The 19,898-nt window shown below is 44.1% G+C and overlaps 1 protein-coding gene across 1 annotated transcript; it reads left to right on the top strand.

The window, feature by feature from the left end:
- The first annotated feature begins 2,129 nt into the window (after positions 1 to 2,129).
- Positions 2,130 to 19,176, top strand: LOC132264221 (protocadherin-like wing polarity protein stan). The gene is made up of 9 exons (XM_059764336.1): positions 2,130 to 2,169; positions 5,358 to 6,775; positions 6,995 to 7,494; positions 7,910 to 14,504; positions 14,567 to 14,787; positions 14,857 to 15,500; positions 15,562 to 16,454; positions 16,518 to 16,795; positions 17,960 to 19,176. Exons 1-9 carry the CDS (start codon positions 2,130 to 2,132, stop codon positions 17,991 to 17,993), a joined length of 10,623 nt encoding a protein of 3,540 aa, XP_059620319.1. The 3' UTR covers positions 17,994 to 19,176.
- The last annotated feature ends 722 nt before the right edge of the window (positions 19,177 to 19,898 follow it).

Here is a 19,898-nt window from a genome sequence, read left to right as displayed (position 1 = left end):
ATTAAACCCTCAATGCGGTTGTTTATATACATGGGCTAAGAGCATTTTCTCCCCGTTTCTCGCTATATGGAAATGTTCTTGCTCGTACTGCCCAGGCACCTATGAAGTTTTCGTGCGATAACAACATAACGACTTTCAGCTTCTAATGACTCGGAATGACGGGGGCGGGAAATATGGCGCTATGTAAAAGGAAACCCGGCGGGACTTTGCATGGAAAAACGCTGCGAGCGCCATTGTAAGTGAGAGCAATTCAAGCCACAAGTTTGATATGTGTTCTTGAATTGTTGCCCCAGCAAAGATGGACAGATTTCATGGAATCTCATATTCTTATTAGAATTAGAAATTCTTCTTGTGTGTGTGTGTCGAAATAGTTTTCCAGAAAATTGCACTTATTGAGAGAGCTCTCAAAGTGAAATGGTTTTGTCGTCTCTTTCAATTATACAAATGGAAATCCCATTGAAGTGTTCAGAGACAGTGATTGTGCGAAAAGAGACGCTATTCCCTGATGATTTCTTTCAATTGGCATTAGCAACTCTGTGTGAGATTAATAAAGTGAGAGAGAGAGAAAGACGAAGAAATGTTAATGAATTTGCAGGAAAGTTGGGTCATTGTTATTGGTGAGGTCGTAAAAATTGTTCATAAGAACGCTTTCCGACAGTGTTTCATGCTCATCAAGCATTTAATTTCTTCTACTCCGTCTTCAATATTGATGGTGATTTTTTTTTCTAAGTGAAATATGGATTCTATTTCACATCTTCCTGTGCGTTTGCCAATTCTTACGATTTCGACTTAACTCAGCCTGCATATCTATTGGGATAGTGACTCAACTAATGGGTTTTTTATTGACCACACCACAGCAAACGTGCTGTGCAAGTGAAAAGCTGGAAAAGAGCTTTTTTTTCTTCTCATGCACGGCAAACTGGGTGTGTGCTTCGAGATAACCATAAGTCTTTCAATGTGTTGTGATGTGAAAATATAATATGAAATTCTTTATGTAAATAAGATTGAATGAGGAAGAAATTGCTTAATTTTCTAAAAGATGAGAGACATGAATGAATGAAATGGACGCGTCATGGCAATTTGGAATTCCAATTTACCAATTATTCAAGTTGATTATCTCAGAAAATCAGAAGAATCATCTTAAAGTAATTTCATGTGGAGAGAGAGACAAAAAATATGGTTTTCCACCTGGATAAGAAAAAAAAAATCAATCAAACACATATTAAGGATGATACGAGAGCGTGTCTCTCGGAGACTTCTTGGAAGATCAACTGTGATCGGAGGAAACTTGGGCAAAAACCATTGGGTTTCATTGAGGCGTAAAATTAAATTTGGTCTCCGAATGCACTCATTCGAACGTGAAACTCTAGACTTACACGTTTTCTGCTTTAATTTATATTCCTTCGTGGGCAATAGATCTCATGCTCTGTCCCACTCTCTTCCATCCACTCTTGGTCAACTGAATCATGTTGTGTGCCTTTTTTACTGCCTGTCATTGCTGGGCTACACTTGTTCGATGGCTGGAAGCACAATTTTTATCACTCTATTTGGAACTTTGTGCAGAAATTTAGCACAAATGGCATAGAATGACTTTTTTTTCGTGGTTGTCGATGTATAAATTCACAACTGAAAGCTCCCATATCTGCAATTGAGCGGAGCTTTTAAATGTTCCTTCCTGGGTATACAATTATATTCTTCAGCGCAGCACAATTGCGGAGTGGGTAAATGGAAGAGTAATGTCATCTGTGCACAGTTGTTCTTGTGGTGCATGAAAGGAAGCTTTTGTGTTGCACCTGATGCCGGCACCGATTGTTGTTGGGTGTGTTTGAGGAGTTATTATGCAAGTTTTGTGTATTATCACAATCGTGTATTGGTCTTTAGTTCAATTTAGCAATTCTTCTCAGAATTTTCTCGCTGGCCTGAGAAAGACATTCTGTCGATGAGGTGAGAAACTCACCAAATGAAGCCACCACGAATTATGCGTGCTTTAGATGCGTGAGTGGATTGTATGTGTTGTTTTCTCGAATTTATCGTGCAAAAGTCACCAGGGAACCATTTGAATCTAACTGAGTGTGTTGCCTTTTTTTTGGTAAATGTTTTTATGTATGTGAAATTCTTTTAACATCGACATGAAATCCGTGACGCGCTGTGCTCTGGACTGGATTGTGGGTATTGGTCATTAGTTGGACGTTGATCTCGACAGCAGCAAAGATGCTGAACCGCATTCTCAATCTTGTGTCTTGTGCAGAGTGAGATAAACGATGAGAGAAGATGGAAGGGAAATGGTGAGGAGGAAAGAAAGAAAAGTATGCAAATTACAGCACCGTTTCAAATTTTATATATCTGAGTTCTGATCGTGAGGAGACAAACTCTCCCATGCGGTGCCAACAAGTTGGATCTCTTCGCGAGAACATTGAAAAGATTCGTCATCTTCGGGCATCAAATATCACAATACCCGGAATTTAATCAAAATATGACCCAGTTTTAATACTCTGTCGTTTGAAGAATCTTAATTAAGAGTTCGTAACAATGTGTAAAACACCTTCTAATCCTTAATTAAAGTTCCTCCGTTGCTTTGGGATATAAGAAGAAAATTCATTTCATGAAAGTTTTTCACTGTAACTAACTTTACCGTTCTGTATTTTGCGTAATTAAAGATATAAAAGCTCACTTACGTTTACCTTTGTCCTCTAATATTGTCAATTTAACAGGAATTAGATGTTATAAATGAAATATCTGTCTCAGTCTGTCTAATTTGCACTTGAAATTCGAGGAATTCACTCTGGATCTAGCCAGAATCTGGCCTGTGCTCCTGACGATGGACACAAAGAGAAACCACAATACATTATTAATTTAATGTTTGCTGTCTGTTGGGTGTATTTTAAATTATAGGTCTGTGAGTTTTGATACGTTTTATTCACTCTCCCGAGTCTTTTTGCTGCTCGCCTCTCGGTTTTCGTCTATGGCCCATAATCACGCATCAGCTATAAACTAGATGCTTTTGTTGTGTGAATGTAGTTTGCACAATTTTGTGTAACACTAGGTAATTCAACAATAAATGTGAGTGGTACAGAGAGAATGTGAAGTAGAAAAGTTTTCCCTTGCAAGAAGATTGAGAGTTCTTGTCGCTTGGCTTGCCAAAAAAAAACAGAATCTCGACGAAACTTTCCTCATTCTCATGTATTCCATGTGATTTTTCACACACAGCAATTTAGCATGTAAATGAATTTGAAAGAATTCTCAGTTGGATTCTCAATGGGTGAAAAGCACTCAATTATCTTTCGTTCTGAATTTTCGCTGAAAATTCAGTGTATATTATTTACACCGTTAAATTGTCTTGTGTAATCTGATAATTTATTATAGGGAAAAGTGGACAAATCTCATGAGAAATATGTATCAAATTCCGCAAAAACTTTTAGTCGCACGAGAAAGTTCTTACAATTTATTCTTGCGACCCCAAAATTAATGATTCGCCACTAGTTTCTTAACATTATCATTTATTATGGAGTGTCCGTTACAATTGCAATTTGATCTCCAAATAATATTGTCGATATAATCGTCTATAGAAAGTTGTGCCACATTTTGGTCTGCACATTTTGTTGAGAAGCAGTATAAAATGCAATTAATTGAGTTGCTGGTCGGGTGAAATTTTTGTGGTTTTGCGTTTGTAAGTGTACATTTGGTGTTGATTTTTATGTCTTGTACCATTTAGATATGTTCAAATGTTTATTACGTGATGAGGAGAGAATGATCTGATATATTTGCAGAGCTGTGTCGAGATTATCAAACGAGTTCTTAGCCCCCGAGATTTGCGTTAAGCAATTGACACTGCAGCGTGTCTTAATTACGATGGCGACAACATAAAGTTTCTATAGCTATTATTGAAAATTGCTCTATCCTACATATCGACGTTTTAGCCATTAAAAGTCTGTTCACTTCATTGGCTCGTCATATAAGACTATATATGTACATACATTTGTTATGAGATGCACAGGAAAATCTCTCTTGCAAGTACAATTGACCAATTTATCTTCCATCTCTTGCCGTGTGTAAAAAGTTTGATGATTTTGTGCGCTCACAATTGAGCATCCGCAGTGGAATTTGCTGGTGATTTAACATCCAGGGTGCATCGGTGCTAAAACATGTAAGCGTTGCGTCCTTTGTACTGTTCCATGTGATTAAACACTCGATACTCGCTGCAGCTCGAGTGCAGAGATGGAAATTACAGGCGAAGGGTACACTTGCCTGTTCAATTCAATGAATTATCTGATTCAATTAACACCTTTGCGCAATTGATGCCCTTTTTCAATTTGCCAGTGCATGGCAGAGACATCCAGGCTAGTGGGGTTCATATACAATCCATTGATTGTGTTATGGGAGTTCTTCTGCGACTGTGGGCGCGACGGGGTCATAAAATTCAACACACTCATCTCGCGAGAGGTGTATTTTCCTTGCTTCATTTAAATTTGCTAATTTTGGCCAACGTGTAGGAAAGAAAGAGACTCGGGAACTGTTATGTACAATATTTTTTTATCAGTTGTGAGAGCTTTTAATTCTTTGCTGCTTCTTTTTCACACAGGTCAGGTTAAAATGCGTAAAGAAAAGTTATGGTATTAATTTCCATATAGATAATTAGAGTAATAAGTATGCGATCTCATGTATTTCGCGAAATAAAATTGAAATCAAATTTACATTCTAAGAAATTTACACGGCACTGAAGATTTTAATATGTTGCAAACGGTGTGTGTGTAATTTAACAGCCCGCATACTTTTGCTAAATTGAAAATGTTGTCAACATTCTACAACAAATTTGTAAGAATAATTCATACTTAAGCATTTGAAAAGGGCTTAATTTGCATATGTGAGTAAAGTGACTAGAAAACACACAGATATTGTTAGTGGAATGACCCACGAAATGGCCCAAAGGTGGTCATAAAGTGTTGTAAAGGAATCTTTTCATTATAAATGGGAAAAGAGGCCATTTTATGGTCTCTGGAGACTGTCGTTATCAGCGTTCTTTTTCTTCAGCACTCTGCCAAGCTGAGAAAATTGTCACGAAATAAATATTATGAGTATAGAGAGTATCATGGTTATAAAAATTTTGATATCTCGGATCTGTGTTAAATGAGGAGAAATTTATGACAATCCATTTTGCCAGTCTCTCTCTCTCGCACCCTTCTTGCAAGAGTTTGTGCGGGGCAAATTTGGAAATTCCAATTTAGTGGGGATGAAATGAAGACGTGAAGGGTGGACGCGTTTCTCAAGGGATGTGGTTGAATTTATTGCGTAATTAAAATTCTGTGCTGAAATATTTTTCTGGGTAATTAATTGTCACCTTTTCTTGGGCATATTTTCAGGACAATCATGCGGAAATTTGTACTGTGGAGTTAGGAGACTGTCAGGTGTGTGTGTGAGAATGTCCTGCTTGGCAAGTTTCCTGCTCGGAATTGTCTTCCTGGCCACGGTTTTCCAACATGCGGCGGCCTATCTGGTGATTGTGGATGAATTGGCGCCACCCGGAACGGTGATATTCAATGCGTCGGTCTACAAATTGGGCTCCGAGCGGCACTACAAGATAAACACTCATCGCAGTGCCAATTTCGTGCATCATCTTCTGGCTGTGGACAGCAAGAATGGCCAGATTCGTCTCAAGAAGTCGCTCTCCTGCGATGGCATCTACTATCCGAATCTCTTCACATTCTATGTGGATTCGACGTCGAATATGCTGCGCAGCATTGACTACTACAGCTTGCCGCTGAGGGTGTTCGTTTCTGGGCGGGAGTGCAACGACGACAGGCGTCTTCAGCTGTTTGGCAGGGCTTTCGAGGAGGATTATCACAATCGAGAGCGACGCAGCTTCGAGGATGATGACTTTGGCAGCTATGGCGAGTATCGAGGAAGTAATTTGCACTTCTACAGGAATGACTTCCCGTGGATGTTCAGAGCTGATGAGAGGGAAAATGCCACAAATTACCGCACATTCCGCGAAGGTGATGTTCTCTTCGACAGTCAGACGGCCAATAACATCCGCCATGAGATTATTAATCGGAAGCGAAGGCATCTCGAGGAGTCTCTCGATCAGCGAATGCACAGAAAGATTACAGATGCCAAGCAGTGGATTTCTGAGACTTACGCTTCCTATGCCATTCACAACACGGACAAGTGGAATAAGATTTGTCTGAAGAGGAGCCAATTTATCAACTCTCTCAGCGCCTTTCTGCCCAAATCTGTGCAGCAATCGTGCAAAGTGACCTTCCTCGATGTGGGCGATGAGAGATTTAAGATTGAGCAGCAGAATGGCGATCTCGTGGCCAGCCAAGATCACTGCATTCTGGAGCCAATGTGGAAGGTCATCGTGACGCTGAGTGTGCGATGCAATAGAATGGATCTCGTGGATGCGGATCATCGGCTGAAGATTGTCTATCATCATCAGGAGTTCAATGATACTGATATCGCCAGGCGTGTTCGACGAGAGCTGCGCAATCAGAGTCCGTACTTCGAACAGGCGCTCTACTTGGCTTCTGTGCTGGAGGAACAGTCGCCGAATGCAATTGTGACGACAGTGCGCGCGCGAGATCCCGAGGATTCACCTGTCGTGTACTCAATGGTCTCGCTCTTGGACTCGCGGTCGCAATCGATGTTCAAAGTGGACTCGAGAACAGGTGTTGTGACGACGGCCACAAGTTTAGACAGGGAACTAATGGATGTTCACTACTTCCGAGTTGTGGCCACGGATGACAGCTTTCCTCCGCGCTCTGGAACAACAACTCTACAGGTAATTAATAGTATAATGAGTATTTTTCAATTTGTTGAAGAGAAATGAACTTCCGAATGTGATTTTTCACACATTTTATTGTAATTTGAAACCTCTCACTGTCACCGTGATGTTGAATTGAGGCTGTGACCTGTTGAAAAGAGTCAATTTGAATAGAACCATAAATTAGACATTCTCCCAATTTTTTTCTGTGTCACCTAACATTGCTGCTGTTCGCAGGTGAATGTGCTGGACTGCAACGATCATTCTCCCACGTTCGAGGCGGAGCAATTTGATGCGTCCATTCGCGAGGGCGCAACAGTTGGATCCACTGTGATCACGCTGCGTGCGACGGATCAGGATTTCGGGAAGAACGCCGAGATTGAGTACGCGATCGAGAGTGTCACGGGCGGTGGCGTGACGACGCACGAGCAGGACGCCCAGACGTTCCGCATCGATGGACGCAGTGGCGTGATCTCGACACGCAGCGCACTGGACAGAGAGACGGCGGAAGTGTACACGCTGATCGTGAGTGCCACGGACATGGCGTCGCCGCAGAGCGAGCGGAAGTCGGCCACCGCGACTGTGGTGGTTAAAGTGCTGGACGACAATGACAACTATCCGCAGTTCAGCGAGAGGACGTACACGATTCAAGTGAGTGAAGATCAATGGGGCGACAACAACGTGGTGGCGCACATCAAAGCCAGCGACGCTGATCAGGGGAATAATGCGGCGATTAGGTGAGTTCGGTGATCCACTAAAACATTGATTAACACTCAATTTCTTGCGCTCCGGACAGCAAGTCACTCTACTCGTGACACTCTAACGGTCGACCGTTCTTATTGCTCAATCATGCTTGTGCATGAGATACAGTTTCTATTTCATAATTTCTGTATATGCAAATGACGTGAAAAAGATTAAAAAATACGTTACCGGTTGCAGTTCTTCTATATAAAATTTGTTTATTCAATGAATTTCCCATACACTGGTGGAAAGATAAATAGCACAATTAATTTGTTTCACAAATATAGAGACTTAATCCGATTGAAAAGCCATAAATTAGTCAATATATCTATCAGCAGATTTCCCTATTGCTGATTGTAGTAAATGCTTTTCTTTGCCTCTTATGTTATAGTTTTATCGTCTACTTTCCAGATATGCCATTATCGGCGGCAACACGCAGTCACAATTCTCCATTGACTCCCTGAGTGGCGATGTGACGCTGGTGAAGCCACTGGATTACGAGAACGTGCGGAGTTATCGGCTCGTAATCCGTGCTCAGGATGGCGGAAGTCCTTCGAGGAGTAACACAACGCAATTGTTGGTCAACGTCTTGGATGCTAATGACAACGCGCCGAGATTCTACACTTCGCAATTCCAAGAAGCCGTCCTGGAGAGTGTTCCTGTTGGATACAATATAGTTCGCGTGCAGGCTTATGACTCAGACGAGGCCCAGAATGCCGAGATCACGTATAATATCCTGGAGAGAGAGGACAACTTTCCGTTGGCTGTGGATCCGAGGACTGGCTGGGTGCATACGACAAGAACTCTCGATCGGGAGGAACAGTCGCGATACAACTTCCAGGTTGTGGCGATGGACGGAGGAATTCCGCCCAAGTCAGCAAGTACTTCTGTCGTGGTGACCATTCAGGACGTTAATGACAATGATCCTGTGTTCAGTCCGAAGTACTACGAGGCGAATATTGGCGAGGATCAGCCACTTGGGACGCCAGTCACAACAGTCACAGCGACGGATCCTGATGAGGACTCTCGGTTGCACTATGAACTGTCGTCGGGGAATACCAGAGGAAGATTCGCCATCACCAGCCAGAATGGCAGAGGATTGATCACAATTGCACAGCCTCTGGACTATAAGCAGGAGCGGAGATTCGTTCTCACCGTCACAGCGACGGATTCTGGGGGACGAACAGACACTGCCATGGTGAATGTTAACATCACGGATGCGAACAATTTTGCGCCTGTGTTTGAGAATGCTCCGTACACGGCTTCGGTGTTTGAGGACGCTCCTGTGGGAACGACGGTTTTGGTGGTTTCCGCCACGGACAGCGATGTGGGCATTAATGCGCAGATTACGTACTCACTGAATGATGAGTCGGTAAATGGATTAGGCGCCGCTGAGCCGTTTAGCGTGAATCCTCAAACGGGAGCTGTGGTGACGAATGCTCCGCTGGACAGAGAGACAATCAGTGGATATTTGCTCACGGTTACGGCGAAGGATGGAGGCAATCCATCGCACAGTGACACGACAGATGTTGAGATCACTGTGACTGATGTCAATGACAATCCGCCAGTGTTCAAAGTTCCGGTGTATCAATCGTCAATTCCTGAGGATGCTCTCATTGGGACATCAGTGATTCAGATTGCTGCGACTGATCTCGATCAGGGCATAAATGGTAGGATAAAATATGCCCTCAGCGATAAGGACAAGGAAGATGGATCTTTTGTGGTGGATCCGACATCGGGAATCATCAGGACGAACAAGGGATTGGACAGAGAGAGTGTGCCTGTTTATCATCTCACTGCCATTGCTGTGGATCGTGGAACGCCGTCGCTCAGCAGTTCTGTTGAGGTTCAAGTGAAACTTGAGGATATCAATGACTCTCCGCCGACATTCGAATCTGACAAGATCACTCTCTATGTGGCCGAGAATTCTCCCGTTGGCTCAGTCGTTGGGGAGATTCACGCTCACGATCCGGATGAGGGAGTGAATGCTCTTGTTCAATACTCCATAATCGGCGGTGATGATTCGAATGCCTTCAATCTCATCGTGCGTCAAGGATCTGAGAGAGCACAGCTTGTGACGCTGACAGAATTGGATTATGAGTCGCCGAGGAAGAAGTTTGAACTTGTGATTCGAGCTGCAAGTCCACCACTGAGAAATGATGTTCACGTGGAGATTCTCGTGACGGATGTGAATGACAATGCGCCAGTTCTGAAGGATTTCCAAGTGATCTTCAACAATTTCCGGGATTGCTTCCCAGCGGGAGAATTTGGAAGGATTCCAGCCTTTGATGCTGACGTTACGGATAAACTCCAATACAAAATCCTGTCCGGGAATAATGCGAATCTCGTGAGATTGAATTCATCAACAGGTGGATTGACGCTGAGTCCGCAGTTGAATACAAATGTGCCTAAATTCGCCACAATGGAAGTGTCAGTAATGGATGGCATCAACGAAGCCAAGGCAATCATGCAGTTGGTGGTGAGACTAATAACTGAGGATATGCTCTTCAATTCAGTCACAGTGCGACTCGATGAGATGACAGAGGAGGCATTCTTATCGCCACTGCTGAACTTCTTCCTGGACGGTTTGGCTGCAATCATTCCCTGTCCGAAGGAGAACATCTTCATTTTCTCCATTCAGGATGACACAGATGTTCAGTCGAGGATTCTCAATGTGAGCTTCTCGGCGAGGCGTCCGGATGTGTCGCACGAGGAATTCTACTCGCCACAGTATCTTCAGGAGAGGGTTTATCTCAATCGTGCTATTCTGGCGCGTCTTGCCACTGTTCATGTACTTCCCTTTGACGATAACATCTGCGTGCGTGAGCCGTGTCTCAATTATGAAGAGTGTCTCACAGTCCTGAAGTTCGGCAATGCCTCGGGATTCATTCACAGCGACACTGTTCTCTTCCGCCCAATTTATCCGGTCAACACCTTCGCCTGTCGCTGTCCGGAGGGCTTCACAGGGAGCAGAGAACACTACTTGTGTGACACAGAAGTGAATCTGTGCTATTCGGATCCCTGTCGCAACGGTGGAACGTGCGTGAGGCGGGAAGGTGGCTACACTTGCGTGTGCAAAGAGGAATTCACGGGCGCAGATTGCGGTGTTGAGGTGAAATCCATGCCGCCGTGCACAGCTGAAGTGTGTGAAGGCGGCTTTTCGTGCATTTATGGCAACATTAGTCCTCATCATCCACCTTACACATCCACGTGCGAACTGAAATCAAGATCCTTCTCCAAGAACTCCTTCCTGACATTCAACAGTCTGAAGCAGAGGCACAGATTCACGCTGAAGTTGAAATTCGCCACTGTGCACGAGAATGGTCTTCTGCTCTACAATGGAAGGTACAATGAGCTTCATGACTTCATTGCTCTGGAGATTCTCTCTGGACAAGTTGTCTTTTCCTACTCCCTGGGCAATAATGTCGAGAGTGTGACGGTTAATCGCGAGGAGAAGGTGTCCGATGGACAATGGCACACCGTTGAAGTGATCTACTTCAACAGGACTGTCATTCTGGCTCTGGATGAGTGTGACACTGCTCTGGCTCTCAGTGGAGATCTCGGAGATCGCTGGAATTGTGCCAATCAGACCACACTGAAGCTGGACAAGAGATGCACATCACTCACAGAATCTTGCCATAGATTTCTCGATCTCACAGGACCTCTTCAACTTGGTGGACTTCCACGCATTCCTGCGCACTTCCAGATACAATCACATGACTATATCGGATGCATTTCTGACTTCTACATCGATCACAAGTTCGTGGATTTGAATTCTTACGTGGCGGACAATGGAACTGTTGCAGGATGTCCGCAGAAGGCGCCTTCTTGCGCCTCCGAACCGTGCTTCAATGGGGCGACTTGTCATGAAGGATGGGGTGTTCATCTGTGCGAGTGTCCTGAAGGATTCACAGGGAATGCATGTCAGGAATCCGTGCCACCGCCATGGAGATTCGCTGGAGATGGAGTGTTGAGTTTCAACCCACTCTTGAGGCCTATTCAGTTGCCTTGGCTCACGGCTTTGTCCATCCGAACGAGGCAGAAAGATGCCTTCTTAATGCAGATTCAGGTCGGACAGAACAGTTCGGCCATTGTGAGTCTCAAAGGTGGCATTCTTCACTACACCTACAACGGAGAGGCGATGTTTCTGTCCGGAGTGAGCATCTCGGATGGAGAGTGGCACAGGATTGAGATTAAGTGGATGGGAATGGAGATATCACTCGCAATAGACTACGGCCAGAGGACAGGAGTTGTGCCAATGTCGCAGAAGATCCAGGGATTGTATGTCGGCAAGATTATCATCGGTGGACCAGATGGAGTGACTCCTAGTCTGGCAAATGTGGGCTACTATGAGGGATGCATCCAGGACGTGAGAATTGGAGGACCGCAATCAGTGCTGAATCGCCCAACGATGAGAGAAAATGTGATTGATGGCTGCTCTTCTGCCGCTCAGTGTCCAGACTCTTGTCCTAATCACTCAGTGTGCGTCAGCAGCTGGGATGAGGCGCACTGCGAATGTCTGTCGAGCTTCGTGGGCAGAGAATGTGCCCCCATTTGCACGGTGAAGCCGTGCAGTTCAGGAGTTTGTCGGGTGGACAGCGAGGACAAGAAGGGATATCATTGTGAGTGCAATTCGACCTTCAGCCACGGAGAGTACTGCGAGCTGCAGATTCAGCAGCCTTGTCCGGGCGGCTGGTGGGGAGAGCGCGGCTGTGGTCCTTGTCGCTGCAATCTGAAGCAAGGCTACCATCCGGACTGCAATAAGACCACTGGCCAGTGCTACTGCAAGGAGAATCACTACCAACCGATCAATGAGACCGCTTGTTTGCCGTGCGATTGCTACTCAATCGGATCCTACAGCGGATCCTGCAATCGCCTGACCGGCCAGTGTGAGTGTCGCGAAGGTGTGATTGGGAGGAGATGCGACTCGTGCTCGAATCCCTATGCAGAAGTCACCCTGAATGGCTGTGAAGTTGTGTACGACGCCTGTCCAAGATCCTTTTCGGCTGGTCTCTGGTGGCCCAGAACTCCGATAGGGCACACAGCGACAGAGAATTGTCCCTCTCCGGCCCGAGGGAAGGGCTTCAGGGTGTGCGATTCCAACGGTTGGAGTCATCCGGACATGTTCAATTGCACTTCTGAGCCATTCATCGAACTCAGGAAGCAATTGTCGCAAATTGAGAAGGAAGAACTGGCTTTCAATACCTTCGTGGCGGTGAAGATGGCTTCGAGTCTTCAGCAAGCTTGTGAGATTGTTGGGTTGTCGAGTGGTGGCAAGACACCATTGAACATCTCTGTCACTTCCTATGCCGTTGAGACTTCTCTTTTGCCCAAGGAGGACATTTGGAGTGACAACTTCGAGATGGATTATCTCACGCAAGAGTTCAGATTCATCCATGATCGTCTCTACGGAGCGGATTTGCTGGTCACTGAAGGCATTCTCCATGAGCTGATCAACTATGAGATGATGCAGAGTGGCTTGAATCTCAGTCACAGTCAAGACAAGGACTTCATTCGCAATCTCGTGCAGTGCGCGAGTGTTATTCTGGATGAGAAGTACACGAGTGAGTGGAAGAAGCTCACCAGTCTCACAATGCGCGGTCCCAATGATCTCGTGGATGCCTTCAATAAGTACATGGTCGTCTTGGCGCGCTCGCAGCACGACACCTACACGAATCCCTTTGAGATTGTCCAGCAGAACATGGTTCTGGGATTGGATATTGTCACGGCAGAATCGCTCTTTGGCTACGAACCGCAGCAACTGAGTGAGTATCACAGGAACAAAGTGACCAAGAATCATCAGTACACGACTGAGAGTGTTATCTTGCCGGACACCAGTTCTTTCCTGCAGCACTCCTCCCGGCAGAAGATGCCGATTCTGTCATTCCCGAAGTACAACAACTACATTCAGGACAAATCCAAGTTCGATCCCTACACGAAGATCCAGATTCCGCTGGATATGCTGGGAATTGCGCCGCCCGGAAGAGACGAAATCACACACTCAGTGTCTGAATACAGAGCCATTGTCTCTTATGCTCAGTACAAAGATGCTGGGAATCTCTTCCCGGACAACTTCGATGACACCGTGACTCGACGCTGGGGCGTTGATGTGCAAATAGCCAGTCCGATTCTCTCGCTAGCCATTCTGGTGCCCAGCACGAAGGACGGAAAGGAGCCCGTGAAGAAATCCGAAAAGACTGATCTGCATGATATCATCAAGATTCCCTCCAATGATGTCGAACTGATGGAAACGCATCACGAAGAGGTGCCTAAACTCAATGAGGAGATCAAAATAATGGTCCATGATATGGACGAACCTATTCCAAATCTGGAAAACACCCCAGAAATCCGTCTTCAGTTGCCTAGCGAATCGCCTTTTGACTTCGAGAAGCAGGATAAGCGACAACCAGAGACAGTTCATGGTGAAAATGAGGCAATTTACGAGGACAAGAGGAGGATTTTCAAGCGAGAACTGCCAAGAGAGGTCAATTTGTCCGCCGACAGCGAGAAGGATTCCAGTCTCATCTATCGATCGCTGGGTTCTCCGCATCTTCTGCAGCCTATCAAGATCCAGATGTGGCTCAACATTGAGAAGAGTGGCTTTGGGATTCGCAGCAATCCTCAGTGTGTGCGATGGAACAGCTTCACAAACTCCTGGACACGCATTGGATGCCAAACGGAGATTCCCGACTATGAAAATGTCGCCGAAGCGTCGGTTTTGGTCATAAACTGCTCATGCACGCACGTGTCCAACTATGCTGTGCTCGTGGATGTTATCGATCCGGAAGATGTGCCTGAACCTTCGCTCCTGGTTCAGATCTCTTCCTACTCTGCCTTCATGATTTCACTGCCGATTCTTCTGGCTGTCCTCATTGCCTTGGCTCTCTTGAGAGGAATGCAGACCAATTCCAACACTATTCATCAGAATCTCGTGCTGTGCGTGTTCGTGGCTGAGCTTCTGTACTTCGTCACGATGCAAGCGCGAAAGGATTTGTTGAATAATGAGGTGAGTTTCGAGCATCCTGCAAAGAGACTTTGCTGTGCCTAATGAGCCTTTCTTTCTTGCAGTTCCCCTGCAAATTGATCGCCATAAGTCTTCACTACGCTTGGCTGGCGGCCTTCGCGTGGACAACGGTGGATTGTATTCATCTGTACAGAATGCTGACTGAGATGCGTGACATCAATCACGGCCCCATGGGATTCTACTTCTCCCTGGGTTACGGCGCCCCCGCGATTCTCGTCGGTCTTTCGGTGGGCGTGCGTGCTCATGAATACGGAAACAGTCTATTGTGAGTTCGCTGGTGAAATGACAAACGGTCGCTCCTCAAAATTCACACTGCCTCTTTATTGCCTTTCAGCTGCTGGCTGTCGATTTATGAGGCGGTCGTTTGGTGGCTTGTGGGACCGATTGCTGGGATGTCCGTGCTCAATCTCCTGATACTCTTCGTGTCGGTGAAGGCGGCCTTCACGCTCAAGGATCACGTGCTGGGCTTCGGGAATCTGCGGACTCTGCTGTGGCTCTCTGTTGTCTCGCTGCCACTGATGGGAGTGATGTGGGTGTTGGCAGTGCTCTCGGCGTCGGAGAATTCCCAGCTGCTGAACGTGCTGCTGTGCATTGTTGTGTTCCTGCACGCCATCTTCTGCCTCATCGGCTACTGCATCATCAACAAGCGCGTGAGGGAGAATCTCAATCGCACCTTCTTGCGCTGCATGGGCAGGAAAGTGCCTCTTCTTGACTCTTCGCTTGTCGTGAGCAGCAGTTCGCAGAATGTCAATCCGCGGAGTCCGGGTGGCTTTCTGGCGGGAAGTTATGAAACTGCGAGGAGGAATATTGGCATTAGTGCTTCTTCGACGACATCTAGAAGCACAGCCAAGACCAGCTCGAGTCCTTATCGGAGCGATGGGCAATTGAGACACACTTCAACTTCCACGAGCAATTACAACTCTGCTAGCGACGTGCCGAACTACATGAGAGGATATGAAGGACGTCACAAGGAAGGTGGTAAGTTAGTTTGTGTGTGTGTTCAATTGAGGATGCAAATTGATATCGTGTCTTTTTGCAGAGAAATATCGCAGAAGAAAGGATTCAGATTCAGGCTCTGACACAGACGGACGAAGCTTAGATCTGGCGTCGAGTCACTCGAGTGACGAGGACGAGTCTCGCGTGGGTGCAAACACCACGAATTCCCATCGCAGTGCGGGCGTGAGTGTGACTCCTTACTTGCCCAACATCACAGAACACGTGACAGCTTCCACGCCGCCTGAATTGAATGTCGTGCAGAGTCCACAGCTCTTTCCCAGCCTGAAGCCGGCAATGTATGCGCCACGCTGGTCGAGTCAAGTGCCTGAATCCTATCTTCCGACACCCACGAATGCCGGTCGATGGTCTCAGGACACAGGATCTGACAATGAAGTGCATCCGCACAAGGCGAATTCGCCGAATCCACTGCCAAATCCAGATCTCACGGACACATCCTACCTTCATCCGCACAGCAAGATGAACATGCCGCCGTCGATCCTGGAGAACATCGCCGAGAACTACAATCTGCAGTCGACGGAAGCTCAGTTGTATGACAATGAGCGGTACAAGTACGAGATGGACAGAGAAAGTCTCTATGGCAGGAAGAAGGACTACCAGGACAACTATGGGGACTACGACACAGGTGCGTACATGCAGAACAAAGTGCCGTACGCGTCGGGAAGTGAGAAGGACTACGGATCCACGCAGATTGTCAATCACATTCGGCCGTATCACAATCATCACGAGAACCCACCGTTTCTCCACGAGAGAACTCACGGATATCTCGGCAGCCAGACGGGATCGCCTTACATGTCCAAGGAGCACATTGCCGCCGAATTGTACAGTCCGCGCGAGAGCCACTACGCCCTCAAATCGCCCGCACTCTACGGAGAGTCCATGCACGGCATGCACTCGATGCTGAAGAACGATTATCAAGTACGTGACTGAGAGTGAATGTCCTTCGAAGTTCTCTTGTTCAGAGTTAAATGCTTCTTTCAGCAGCGCGCTGTGGACTACCATTCAGATCGCATGTCCGAGACGTCGGACAAGAACTCGTACAAATTCCCCTTCAACGCTGAAGAGGACCACTCCACGTGCTCCATGACAGTGAATCGCCTTCACCACGGGGTGAATGACATCAACAATCCTGGCGTCCTGCCATCCAGTCGTCTGTCGTCGCGCCAAGGCTCGAGAGCCTCCTCGCCGCCGGCTGGAGGTGTGACTGTGGCCCCGATGCAGCCTCTCGCCCCGCTCACGAGCATCACAGACACGAGCGAGTAAGTGCTGTTCGCATCCTTGACATCCTTGGCATCCTCGTAGAAGTTTATTGTTTGTTCTGGTTCTTGAGTCTCTCACAAACACACACACAGAGAGTTCCGGACGAGAATTGCCACTGAAGTCTCACGATAAGAGCTTTAAGATCTGCTTTAAGCTCATGCGAAAGGATTGAAGTTTCTGCAAAATGCAATTCTGAATCACACTTCAGTTCGAGTTTTTTTTGCAAGAAGTCTGAATGTGACAATTCTTTGCCATTTGAATTGAACTCACAGGAAATTGAACATAATCTTTATGTGTCAGGGATAAATTGGCAGTTTTTACACTCATTTTCTGGTGACAATCAGCTGCATTAAGAGAGAATAAGAAATGACTTCTTGATTAATGAAGCAGAACTCCTTAATCTAGGTGGATAAGAATAATCCATCGCTCATCCTTTTTAATAATGCAAACTCGTTTGTTGCCAAATCGCCCCTTAATTTCCGTTCTCTGATTCTTGCCTTATGTTTAGCGTGCAATTCTCATCAGGATCTCTGTGAAATGTAGTTCTTTGACTTATGTTCTTGTCTAACATTCTCTAATACTTCCTGTGTTACAAACATTTTAGATGGTGCTGGACAAGACCAAAACATATGTAGAAATTATAAAGAAAAAAAAATCGTGTTTTGTCCCTTCTTCCTTTCTCTTCTCAATGTCATAACATTAACATCACACATGAAAAAAAAATTACAAATAATCATTAACATGGCTGGTCTGGGGACACTAAACTATCATCCCATCCTGCGATTCTCTGCACATCATCACAGATCTGAGGTAAATAGGCCGAGTGATTAGCGCCTTTTGTACATTTGAGTGCGAGTGAATTAATTTGAGTGCGTTTGAGTCTTGCTAATTTATTCCATGTTCGGCTTCGAGTGGTGATAAAAAATGCATGAAAGTTCAGGGCATGACATTGATGGCAAATTGAGCTTTTGTGGGACCTTGGAAAAATTCGCACTCTCTTGGGGGTGGAAATAATGTTGAGTGAAAACTCCACGAGTGGCTTTTATTGTGTCTCGCTTTTTTCTCTCACTTTGGAGCTCAATTTGGAGCTATGAAAAATTTAATGTATGTATTTTCTCGTCCTTTTTGCCGCTTCCGTCAACAAATTTGGACCCGCCAAACAGGAAGGCTACTGATGACGCTGAAACGACAGTGTAATGATCATTAATGAGTAAATTAATTAACTTTTAAGGACTGTTTAATTGTAACATCCCGAGAGAATTTGTACAGAATTTGTGGACACAAAATTCTCTCAGCCATTTTGACTGTTTAGCATTTTTCACACAAGTTTAAGAGAGAAAAAAAGAATTTCTTTTTGTCAATACATTGCCATTTTATTGTGTATTATTTTAGAGGAATTTTTTGTTTTAGGTCTACTTGTAGACATTTTTTTCTAGTTAAGTGGTGAACATAAAGTGTAAATATACATTTGTACTGACTGCATTTAAGGACCTTGTAAGGCGTGTGACGATGATATCGAAGGAATTCTTGCTATAGATAAGAATTTTAGGTCTGGATTGTGAACAGAACTTAAGAACGATAGACTAATTTCTAAGACTCTCTAATTTAATGGAAATTGCTCAGACAATTCAATGTATAATCTCTTTTCTCCAAGAACTTTTCCATTTTAAAAGTAAACACTTGTGGTTACAATTGTGACTGAAATCAGTCCATTTTTTGCGACGTAACATAAAATATTTATAACTCTGCTTTTTATGCAACACCCCAAAAAGAATGGAAAATATCCATAGCTTTCCCAATTGTGTATATCTTGCTAAATGGCGAAAAAATTCGTAACATTCCCTGAATTTTCTCTCACTAATTCCAATTTTTTCTACAATTGGTAGAACATAAAAGAGAAAGTAAAAGAGTGCCTCGAGTTTAGTTAATGCGAATGATGTATAGAGAAAAATTAATTAACTTATTTTCATAGATTTGCAAAAGCTCACGAGCTGAGTTTTCATCCCTGCGAAGTGAAAAAAAATAGCATAAAATGTGTACATTAATTTCACATTCCCTTTGTGTGCAATGACATTCTCCTCACCTATTCATCGTCCTGAGAATAGGAAATTCATATAAAACATTCCATCGGACATTCATTATGAATGAGTTGCTTTTCCCTCATTGCATGTTGCGAAGGCATAAAAAGAGTATTATTTAATATAACGAAGATGAGAGAAACTCATGCAATTTTTTTTGTTTGTTTGTAAGAAATTCCTTTGTCATACTCAAACTGCTGAATTCAGGATAAAAAAAAAGACATGAGACGAACAGAATATATTAAATTGTGATTTTATATTTGTATATTATATATACACAATAAAACTTTAAACAATTTCCCAACAGATCCGTTTTCTTTCATTTCTGGTGTGTTTTCTGCAGGTCATTCTTCAGTTTATATGTTTCTGAATGTTCCATCAAAGGGGAAAATCACTCCGCAAGTTGAGACCATTAACTTTGTGATTATTCAATCTTTTTTTTCGATTATTTGTGATTATTGCTCAAATTTTGATTATTTCGTACAAGATTCTGATTTTTTTTATTATTTCCTGAATATTTGATTTAAAATTGATTATTTCATACAAATTCGAATTATTTTTTGATTATTTTCTGAATATATGTAATCAAATTTTGCATATAATTGAATAATTTGATATTTTTCAATTTTACTTTGGAAAATTTTTTTTTTATTATATCATTCAAAATTTGTGTTTTTTTTCTCAACTTTACTTTGGAAAATAATCATTTTTTGATTATTTAATTCAGAATTTGATTATTGAGATTTTAAAGTAATTTTAGTTTAGAATTCCTTTTTGATTTGTTTATTCAAAATATGATGAGAAAATATTCATTTTTTTATATTATTTACTTCAATAATAAAATAATAAGAAAGAAAATAATCATTTTTTGATTATTTCACTCAAATAATTGATTTTTTGATTAGAGAACATTAAGTTTCCTCAAAAGTCGCCTTGTGATTTGCCCCTTGGTTCCATCTCTGTGATGTCCTTTTCACCTGCGTATTTGGCAATATTCCGAAGTGTTGCAGTAGAATGTTGGCAG

This window comes from Phlebotomus argentipes, unplaced genomic scaffold, assembly GCF_947086385.1.
Source record: "Phlebotomus argentipes unplaced genomic scaffold, Phlebotomus argentipes genome assembly contig_32, whole genome shotgun sequence".
In the NCBI taxonomy this organism is placed as follows: domain Eukaryota; kingdom Metazoa; phylum Arthropoda; class Insecta; order Diptera; family Psychodidae; genus Phlebotomus; species Phlebotomus argentipes.
The sequence above is the reverse complement of the archived record's forward strand: the minus strand, read 5'-3'. Positions and strand labels throughout refer to the sequence as shown.

Excerpts from the sequence above, each read along its gene's own strand:
- LOC132264221 (XM_059764336.1), top strand. The coding sequence starts at position 2,130 with ATGAAATCCGTGACGCGCTGTGCTCTGGACTGGATTGTGG. Across the intron at positions 6,776-6,994 it reads CTGGAACAACAACTCTACAG|GTGAATGTGCTGGACTGCAA; the intron begins GTAATTAATAGT and ends TGCTGTTCGCAG. Across the intron at positions 14,505-14,566 it reads AGGATTTGTTGAATAATGAG|TTCCCCTGCAAATTGATCGC; the intron begins GTGAGTTTCGAG and ends TCTTTCTTGCAG.